Raw genomic sequence first — 11,553 nt, 5'->3', positions numbered from 1 at the left:
TATGGACAATCCAGCCCAGGGGAAGATCCATCTCCAAATATAAATGATACAAACAAGATCCATGTACAGGGAAGATCCATCCCTCAATATGAATGATTCGGGCAAGATCCATGCCAGGGGAAGATCCATCCCCAAATATAAATAATTCGGACAAGATCCATGTACAGGGAAGATCCATCCTTCAATATGAATGATTCGGGCAAGATCCATGCCCAGGGGAAGATCCATCCCTAAATATAAATGATTCGGACAAGATCCATGTCCAGGGAAGATCCATCCCTCAATATAAAATCAACTGCGCTTGCTGTGGAGGGTGCAAACTCCGGAGGGGCTCCTTCAGCCCAAGCGCTATAATAGCCAGATCCAGGCATAAATAAATAAAATATGTTGCGGCATGCATCCCGATCCCATAAATATCACTCACAATCAGGCCCTTGGCCTCACTCAGTCATCAATCTCTCCAGTCTCTCGAGCTCAGAATGTCATAAAACTAGCCCAAAATGATGATATGACGTATCTATAAATAACAACAGAAACTGAGATATGATATGCAATGAATGAACATGACTGAGTACAAAATTTTAATTTAAACATATAATTCGATATCAGAAATGACCTCAGTGGGTCACAATAACACCAACATTTGCCTAAGCATGATTTCTAACATGAGTCACGCCTAAGTTTCTCTAACACATAAAAATACAAGTTAAATGACTATACAGCTCTACGGAATTGACTGAGTCTCAATTTCTACGGTGCACACTCTCATTTCCGTCACCTAGCATGTGCGTCACCTCCAAACAAATCACATAACATATATAATCAGGGTTTATACCCCCAGCTCCAGGTTTAAAAATGTTACTTACCTCAAAACACGTTAACTCAATCCACTGGTAAGCCTTTTCTGCGATTATCCAACTCCGAATGGCTCGGATCCAGATAAATATTTGCTTGAAATCCCCCGGCAAAAATCGCTACAAACCGAGCTTTCTTGATTCAGATCTTTAGTGATATTAAAACCTCCAACTACTCTTACCACTTCAATCTACATCAACATAATTTAATTTGACCAATATTAGTAAAATTTCTAGGTTTTTAGGTCATTTAGGCATTTTATCAAACACCTAGAGTGCATAAATCTCTACATCTCTTAACCATGGAATTAGTTCATCCAACTACCACTATTTACCAACAATTTATAACTTCCAATCCTCACATGTGTGACCATTCATCCATATCCAACCAACAAAATTACATCAATTAATCACCTTTCAATCTCTACCATGGTTATGTATTTAAATTGGGAATTTATGGCCTCCAATCACCATACCATGAGTTCCAATACTTAATTCATACTCATCTTCCTATAATAAATATGTACATGTAAGTCTAAGGGTGTATGATTACTTTTTTGGAAGAAATCTTGCAAAACCCTCCTTTGAATTCTTGAAGAAATTTCTTGAAGATCTAAGTATTTTATGTGTAGATTTCATCAATACTAGTGTAGAAATGATGGAATTTCGTACTAAGATAATGGGGATTACTTACCTTGAAGAAAAGAGGAGTTGGTGGTCTTGAGTGAGTGGAGAAGAGCTCCAAAATCCATCCAAGTGAAGTGGGGAAAATGAACCCCGAAATTATATATATAGGCCTAGATTTCTAGGTTTCGGATGCTGCCCTGAATGCTATGGCAGCACTTCACTGCCAGCCCTTCTTTCGGACGCGGCCCTGGATGCTTCGCATCTGCAGTTCACTCCTCCGCCAGCCTTTGGAAATTTGGTCATAACTTCTTGTAGAAATGTCCAAATGACGAACGGTTTGAAGCGTTAGAAACTAGATTCGAAGATCTTTAATTTGATAGGTTGTCCATCACATAACTCCTTATAAATATGTAGATATTCTTGTCCAAAGTTAGGTCTTATGCCGAAACCTTCTAGAAATATCCAAATAAAATCCGGGCAAACGCCCGAGTCCAAAATCACCATCCGGACCTAACGGAACCATCAAAACTTCGTTCCGAGGTCAAATACTAAAAGTCAAACTTGGTCAACCATTTTTCATTTAAGCTTCCAACATGAAATTCATTCTTCCGAACTAATCCCAAAACACCTGAAAATCAACACCGACAATTCACACACGTCATAATACATCATATGGAGCTATTTAAGACTTCAAATAGTTGAAAGACGCGTAAATATTCAAAACGACAAGTCGGATCGTTACATGAGGTAAATTTTCTAACATTTATTTTGTTCTCGGAGTTTTGTGATAATAAACGTCTTTTAAGATTTTTGTAGTGCCAAAAGTTCTCGTGATTTTTACGCAGTGATCAAGCTACCAATTCAAGTCTATAATTATATTCAATGATGTTCTCATTTGTTGAATTGTTGAATAAAATCAACAATCATCATTTTTCAGAAACTCATATTTTTTCCTTACACGTATTTTATAACTCCAATGTAATTAGTTATATAGTATTTATGTAATTTTTAAAAAAATATGTATTTATTGAGACGGGATACACGCGCAACGCTCGTACGGTAAGACTAGTCACTAAAAAAACAGACGAAACACTATTTGTTTTGTTTAAAGGAATTGCCATCTTAAAAACAACCTGTTATAAGCACATAACCCAAAAAGTAGTGCAGTAGCCCATATCAAGAGCCTCAAACAAATACTAGAAGAACCAAGCATGCAAATAGATAATGCCCTTGATTCATTTATTTATTGTCATCATCATCTAGTAATATCCTCATATGTAAGCATTTACACGGTTCAGCGCGTTCCTATGCTCACTTGCAACAGCACGAACAACATCTCCAGCGGACAGCTCATACCAGTCTGATCAACAAAATAAAGGGAACCCAATTATTTTTGTTCAAAAAGGAAACCTTTTTGATAAGAAAAATTATGGTATTCAATAAGTAAGGTTCAAAAAGGAAACCTTACTAGTTAATGTAATTAGGAACCTTAACAAGATCATTTCTGACTATGTTGGAACTTGTCTTGTGAGATCATTCAAACAAGTAAAAGAACCACAAAATGCTCTTGAGTATATGCCAATATTAATCACTTAAAAAACAGACGAAACACCATTTGTTTTGTTTCAAGGAATTGTCGTCTTAAAAACAGCCTGTTATAAGCACATGTAACTAGAAAAGTAGTCCACGTCAAGAGGCGCAAACAAATACTAGAAGAACCAAGCATGCAAATATATACAAGATCAAGCGTTTGATTCATTTATTTATTAGCATCATCATCTAGTAACCTCCTCATAAGTCATATGTAAGCATTTACACGGTTCAACCTGTTCCTATGCTCACTTGCTACAGCACAGACAACATCTCAAGCGGACACCTCATACACCTCTAATCAACAACAGGAATGTGCCTGATGCGGTTATCAACAACTTATTGTTCCATTAAACAGAGCAAACATAGATTTGTTTTTGAGTATGACCCCTTTCGCTGAACCCATTCATGGTGATTGCATACATGACTCCATCGGGCTCACAATTTTTCTCCCTCACCAACTTTTTGAACAGTTCAACTGCATCGTTGACCTTATTTTCAGCAAAAAAAATCCCTTATTAGGGTGTAAAAGGTGAGGTGACAACATTAAATGATGCCATTCTTCAAGTAAATGGGTAACACAGAAAATCTACAATAACACAATGCATCAGGCAATAACTGTTAATCAAGATATTCAGGATGACTCCGTTAATTGGGATACCCAATTTCTGCATTTCTCCAACAAGAGAAACGACAACAGAGTAATGCTTCATATTTATCACTAGCTTACAAATATTCTCCCTCACCAACTTTTTGAACAATTCAACTGCCTCTTTGACCTTGTTTTCAGCAAAGATTCCCATAACAGGGTGCTAAAAGTTACAACATCAAATGCAATGTTATTCTTCAATTAAATTGGTAACATCGAATATTCACAATCAGCACGATGCATCAGACAATGACTGTTAATTATGCTATTCAAGATGACTCAATCAAATGGGATACCCAATTTCTGCATTTTTCCAAAAAGAAAAGCGACAGCTGAGTAATGCTTCATATTTAGCAGTCTTAAATAATTTAGAGAAGCCGACAACAGAAGGAAGAGGTTGTGTTCTAACCATTTTATGAAAGAGAGTCACAGCATCATCTAAACACTTGACATTCTAAGACTTACTACTACTATGGCATGAAGAATAAGCACTGATTGTAAATGCCAAACCAGAATAGAAAGTAGCAAAGAAAGAGATAAACTGAATACCACTGCAAGAGTAACGCAAAGAAATTTTCTTCATCTTCGATGGCCTACTTTCTGTGGATGTGAGCGCTGCTCTATCTCGGTGTGCCCTAATTTTGCACAATTTTTGTTTGTTACGCAGGAGCAGAGGGAGCAAATAGTGGGTTATCAGTTAGAGCATGTTTGGCTTAGCGGATTTAAGTGTTGAAGCTGATTTAATAACTAAGCAGTTACATGTTTGGATAAAAGTGTTGAACTGATAATAAACCGTTGATAAACACCTTTTTCGGTTAAAATAACATAACTGCCCTTAATGTTGTTGACACTAATAAAGACGCAATTTTTACAAGGTTTTAAATTCTAAGTTGACTCAAATGCAAAATAATTTACGTCTCACTTATTTTTAATACAAATTGATTAGAATAAATTATTTTTGATAAATATCAATTATTTTATGATAAGCTAAAATATAATCATAAGCTATAATATAAAAGTTAATAATTTGATTAAAGTTTGTTGGAAAAAAATATACTTAAATAATACAGAAAATGATGGAATAATACATAAGAAACAAACATTTAATAGAATTTTCTTTGTTGCTAATTAATAAAAAAAATTAACTATCTAAACTGGAATTCAAATAAATAAAAGAAACATCGTTGATGTGTTGGATCCAAAAAGATGGGCCTTGATACCTAGTTATTCAAAGAAATCTATCACATTGTAAGAAAGTTCCAAGGAGTCATTTTATGCTCTTAGCTAAAAAAGTTAGAATTGTGTCAAAATAAGTTGTCTGCCCCAAAATATAAAATCGATAAAGATGAAGACTGAGATGTTCTTAATGGTGGTGGCCGATGATGTTGCTGGGTTTTGGAAAACTATTGTGTAACGAGTGAGGGAGCGAAGTCATGGAGAGGGTTAGGGGTTTATTTCAACAAGGGTATTTAGAGAATTGTGAAATACTTGTTCACTCATTATGGTGCAAACACATACCCGGATCAGCCTGGTTCTTCCCATGTTCCGGGTTCGGGGCCTGCTCCCCACCCCCACCATTCTCTTGTCGTAGAAGAAGAGCAGAAGAACAATAAAGATGCTGATGCCAAATTGGAAATATTTAAGAAACTTATGGGGTAAATTCTCAGAGCAATTTCACATTGAACTCGGAGATGCCAAATTGGATAGGGAACAGACCACTCGAGTAGTTTCCCAAGATTTTCAGCTTTGCAACTAATCATCACGCAACAGAAGAAGTGCATTAGTCTCCACAAGGATGGAACATACCTTTGAAAAGAAGGTGTAATGACTGTGAAATGGAGGAAATGACCCAATTTTTGCAAGTGAATGAAGGATGTCAAGGGCTGCAAGCAGAACCAGATGTATAACTCTTTTACTTTTTTGGTGTAAGAACAAAAAATGTACAGGAAGCTGAGAGGATGATAGATTTTCTAAGTTCATCTCACGTGCAACAAATGAATTGAATTTTATATTTTGTAACTGCACGTCCTAAGCAACCCTTGGGTGCTACAACAACAACAACCCAGTAAAATCCCATAAGTGGGGTCTGGGGAGGGTAGTGTGTATGCAGACCTTACCCCTACCCGGCGGAGTAGAGAGGTTGTTTGCTTGGGTGCTACAAATAATAAAATTCTTATATAAGGCCACTTGGTGGACTGCCACATTTAAATAATTCTTAACATGTTGCAAAGTATTTAAACTTATCTTATTGTGTCCGAAGCAAATACACTAAAAAAAGGCTAGAGGTTTTAAAAATGAAGTAGAAAATAGCACCTTTTAACAGTTGCATCGCTTTCAGAACTTCAATTTTTGGCGTGAGTGTGACCGTGATAAGCTTGTTCGGCAAAGCACACGTAAAATAATTTGATATCATGTAATAATATGTCTCGCAATCTAACTACAAATCTAGCTTCTAGAATAGCTTTGACAGGAAGCACATTTCCGTGCTGCAAATTTCTTTTATGACAAGAAGAGCCTTGAAGTTTACCAGCACATCCCCAACTTTCGTTGCATGGATGATCTTCCCTGTAATATGGTTTTCCAGGGATCTTCTGGTTCAAGAGAGTTAATGAGAGAGAGGAGGCAAAAAAGAAAGAGAACAAAGCCATTTGTGTTGGCATCTAGTAAATCATCTTCCAAATACTAGACAGTAGAAAATGGAGATTCAAAACTTTTAAGCCTGGCAAATTGCCTGTATTGTCAGATGAAAATTCATAAGCTTTTAAGTGTACTGTAATAAGTTAATCTGACAATTGACATTCAAATTTCTAGAGACGAGGTTAATTTTGGGACGATTCATAATCACATTGAAACAAAAAAACATAGAAGATAATAGATATATGTTGCTATCCAATAGTGTCCACAGGATTCAATATTCCATAGACAACTAAATATAACGACAAATATGACGAGGCTACAGGTGGAGACATGATCATGGAAAGCGCTACTGCGTCTATCTCACTTTTAAGTTACTAGCGCTATAACACAGTGCTGAAGTATAAGATAAGACTTGCCCCTCACAATTCTTAAAATATAAAGCAGAGTATAAACTAAAAAGCTAAAATCCATAATCTAAAATAAGAAACAAACATTTACAGTAGAGAATTGCAAACAAATGTCTATGCCTTCAAAAGAAATCCCTTCCCTCCATCCTCTAAGTTAGTTGACAATTACGATATGGAGTACGGGGTTAACAGTCAATTTCTGAACAAGTTCTATTTCAGTTTCAGGAATGTCACAAATATTCCTACTATTATGACACATGGTTGATCTTGTCAGCTGTGTGTTCCAATTAGTTGATATTACCAAGACTCTAGAAACTACAGAAAAAATTGTAACTATAGCAAGTTCTAAGTTGCAGGCAGTTATTTATATTCAAATAGTAGAAAATGATAATACATGAAGATAACACTGAAAGTGATATTCCTAGACTTATAATGTGTACATACATATAAGGGAAACTCACATTATTTATTAAACAAACAGAGCAGTAATATTTGATTTCCAAGATAAAGAAGAGTGGAAAACAATAAAAATATCAAAATTGATGTACCTCGTCAATAGGCCTGCCTGGAAAGCTCAAGCAACGTTCTAATTGTCTTTTATCAGCTTCTGCAATTGCATTGGATGACATACCTTTGCAGGGATAAACGGAAGCTGTATCATAGTGATACTATAGGCGAATAAAACAAGCAAAATAAATATTCAATGCTTATTTTCCAAGTGAAGCTCTGGTATCATGTCAAGGACGGATGGATTCTCCCTTATAACGTTTATCAATAACTCAGTTGTAGTTGCATCAAATGAGAAGCCCCTTCCAGCCATTTCCTTCATAAGAATTGCCATTTCACTAATTCTATTGCACCTGAGAAATCCTTGAACAATAACATTGTAAGTGATACCATCGGGCAAACAATTGTTGTCCTCCATTTTTCTTAGCATATCTTTAGCTTCACCTAACAACCCTTCTAGACAGAATTTATTAATCATTATAGTGTATGTTCTCACATTCGGAAGTAGTCCAATTAAAGAAAGCGCCTCAAAAATAGCATGAGCTTTGTCAAGTTTACCATTTTTGCACAATCCATTAATGACAACATTGTAAAATTCAATATCAGCATTTTCTCTCTTTCTTTCCAACTCATTAAAGAGTGACACACCTTCTTCAACAAGTCCATACTTAAAATAACCCTTGAGTAAAGTGCAATGAGTGTATAAATCAGGTACATGTCCTATAGATAGCATCTCAGCAAAGAACTTTTTTGCATCGCCAATTCTTCCAACTTCAAACAGACCTTGCAATATCGTATTGAAGGTAACAATATCAGGGTTTGATCCCCTTCGAGAAATTTCACGAAACAACTGCATGGCCTCATTCAACTTCTTTTTCTTACAATATCCATTTATTAGTATGTTATAGCTAATAATGCCAGGCTCAATGCACTTATCTATCATGAAATGGAAAATTCTCCTCGCTCTATCCATTTGATCACGCAAACAATATCCATCCATTATCACATTGTAAGTTAATATATCAGGCTCTACACTTTTTTCGTTCATATGTCTCATTACTTCCTCGGCATCTTCGACTTTCCCTTCTTTACACAGTCCATCAATCACCATGCTGAAGGTGTAGACATCTGGATAAATATTAAGGTTTAACATCTCAGAGAATAAAGTCCTAACCTTTTCCCACTGACCAAACTTACACAAACCATCAATCAATGAATTAAATGTGAATATGTCCGGACAAATGCCTTTCTTATTCATCTCGTTCAAAAGGCTGATAGCATCATCTAAGTTTCTATCTTTGCAAAGGGAATCTATGACAATGTTGTAGTTAAATATGTCGGGCTTAGTGTTCCCTTGTTCCATTAACCGGAGCAAACTAACAGTTTTTTCAGTATGACCCCTTTTGCTGAGCCCACTCATGACGGTTGCATACATGACTTCATTAGGCTCACAAATCTTCTCTCTCACCAACTTTTTGAACAAGTTAACTGCATCTTTGACCTTATTTTCAACAAAGATTCCCCTAATTAGGGTGGTAAAGGCGACAACATCAAATGGAATGCCATTCTTCAAGTAAATGGGTAACACCGAAAATCCACAATCAACACGATGCATCAGGCAATAACTGTTAATCACGATATTCAAGATGAAATCATTAATTGGGATACCCAATTTCTGCATTTCTCGAAAAAGAGAAACAACAGCTGAGTAATGCTTCATATTTAGCATCGTCTTAAATAATTTAGAGAAATCGAAAACAGAAGGAAGAGGCTGTTTTCTGACCATTTGACGGAAGAGAGTCACAGCGTCATCTAAACACTTGACATTCTCAAGCTTGCTATTTACCCCAAATTTACCCTTTGCCGAAATGGACATATTTATATGACTTGAAGAATAAACTCTAACAGTAGTTGACGAAGAAGAACGGGAAATAGCAAAGTAAGAGAGAAAGGGAATACCATTGCGAGAAATTCTCCTCATCTTCAGCTAACGAATCTCTATCAATGAACTTTCCACCAGCGGATGCGAAAGTAAGCCTGGCAAGTGGGCCGGTCCAGGCCCGGGACCGGCCCAGTACCGCGGGCCAGACGGGCAGACGGCTAAACGGGCCAGGACCGTTTGATCCGGTTTTAGTGGGCCTGGTCCGGTCTCGTGGGCCGGTCCTATGATTTGGCCCGCCAGGCCCGGGACCGCTTGGCCCGCCAGGCCCGGGACCGGACCGGGACCGGCCCGGTCCCCTTAGCGGGCCTAGCGGGCCCAACAGCTTTTTTTATTTTTTATTTTTAAAATTTATTTATTTATTTTTTAAACGTTTGACTGTAAAAAATAGCCGTTGGCTATTTATGAAATAGCCATTTAACCCCTCAACTTTGTTTTAATCCCAAACTTTTTATAATTACACTTTTCCTATTTTCAACTTGTATTTTGGCACATCTTGATTAGTTTCTTTTTCTTCTCAATGGTGGTATTAGCACCTTGTTGTGCTCATTCCATAGGGGGAGGAAGACTAAGAAAGATATTGCCATGATTTTTAATGCTATAATAAAAATATAACGCATTGATTTGAATATCTCTTAAAATATACTATATATACATAGTATACTAGATATAGTATACATAGTATACATATAGTATACATAGTATACTAAATATAGTATACATATATACATAGTATACATATAGTATAGTATACATACATATATATATATATATATATATATATATATATATATATATATAAGCTTATATTTATACTATACTATAGTCTATACTATATATACATCTCATAAGATATATAAACTATATTCGATATACTATATATACATCTTAAGATATACTATATATACTATACTATATATACATATTAAGATCTACTATATATACTATACTACATATACATCTTAAAATATACTATATATACATAGTATACTAGATATAGTAGATATACATGTATATAAAGTATATCTTAAACTATACATATAGTATAGTATACATATATATATATATATAAGCTTATATTTATACTATACTATAGTATATACTATATATACATCTAATAAGATATATAAACTATATTCGATATACTATATATACATCTTAAGATATATTATATATACCATACTATATATACATCTTAAGATATACTATACTACATATACATCTTAAAATATACTATATATACTATACTACATATACATCTTAAAATATACTATACATACATAGTATACTAGATATACTAGATATATATAATAGATATACATGTATATATAGTATATCTTAAGATTTACATATAGTATAATATAGTATAGTATACACACATATATATATAAGCTTATATTTATACTATACTATATATACATCTCATAAGATATATAAACTATATTCGATATACTATATATACATCTTAAGATATACTATATATACTATACTATATATACATCTTAAGATATACTATATATACTATACTATGTATACATATTAAGATCTACTATACTATATATACATATTAAGATATACTATATATACTATACTACATATACATCTTAAGATATACTATATATACATAGTATACTACATATACTAGATATATATAGTAGATATACATGTATATAAAGTATATCTTAAACTATACATATATATATAAGCTTATATTTATACTATACTATAGTATATACTATATATACATCTAATAAGATATATAAACTATATTCGATATACTATATATACATCTTAAGATATATTATATATACCATACTATATATACATCTTAAGATATACTATACTACATATACATCTTAAAATATACTATATATACTATACTACATATACATCTTAAAATATACTATATATACATAGTATACTAGATATACTAGATATATATAATAGATATACATGTATATATAGTATATCTTAAGATGTACATATAGTATAATATAGTATAGTATACACACATATATATATAAGCTTATATTTATACTATACTATATATACATCTCATAAGATATATAAACTATATTCGATATACTATATATACATATTAAGATATACTATATATACTATACTATATATACATCTTAAGATATACTATATATACTATACTACATATACATCTTAAGATATACTATATATACATAGTATACTAGATATATATAGTAGATATATATTAAGATATACTATATATACATCTTACTATATATATATATAGCTTATATATCTTAAGATGTATATATATCTTAAGATCTACTATACTATACTATATATATATATAGTATATCTTAAGAT

General features: G+C 33.7%; 1 protein-coding gene across 6 annotated transcripts; it reads right to left on the bottom strand.

Moving 5' to 3' along the window:
• Positions 1–2,595: 2,595 nt before the first annotated feature.
• Positions 2,596–9,298, bottom strand: LOC107767503 (uncharacterized). Of its 6 annotated transcripts, XM_075234002.1 has the most exons (4): positions 7,313–9,298; positions 6,034–6,311; positions 5,527–5,603; positions 3,215–3,562 (listed from the first exon to the last, which is right to left on the bottom strand). In XM_075234002.1, exon 1 carries the CDS (start codon positions 9,250–9,252, stop codon positions 7,465–7,467), a length of 1,788 nt encoding a protein of 595 aa, XP_075090103.1. In that variant the 5' UTR covers positions 9,253–9,298; the 3' UTR covers positions 3,215–3,562; positions 5,527–5,603; positions 6,034–6,311; positions 7,313–7,464. The 6 variants fall into 6 exon arrangements, 3 of the variants coding, with proteins under 3 accessions (XP_016442019.2, XP_075090103.1, XP_016442020.2); XR_012701050.1 differs by lacking the exons at positions 3,215–3,562; positions 7,313–9,298 and adding an exon at positions 2,596–2,841 and having other exon boundaries at positions 4,270–5,603; positions 6,034–6,107; XR_012701051.1 differs by lacking the exon at positions 7,313–9,298 and having other exon boundaries at positions 4,270–5,603; positions 6,034–6,107.
• Between the last annotated feature and the right edge of the window lie 2,255 nt (positions 9,299–11,553).

The sequence above is a fragment of the Nicotiana tabacum genome, chromosome 17 (assembly GCF_000715075.1).
Source record: "Nicotiana tabacum cultivar K326 chromosome 17, ASM71507v2, whole genome shotgun sequence".
NCBI classification, from domain to species: Eukaryota; Viridiplantae; Streptophyta; class Magnoliopsida; order Solanales; family Solanaceae; genus Nicotiana; species Nicotiana tabacum.
The sequence above is the reverse complement of the archived record's forward strand: the minus strand, read 5'-3'. Positions and strand labels throughout refer to the sequence as shown.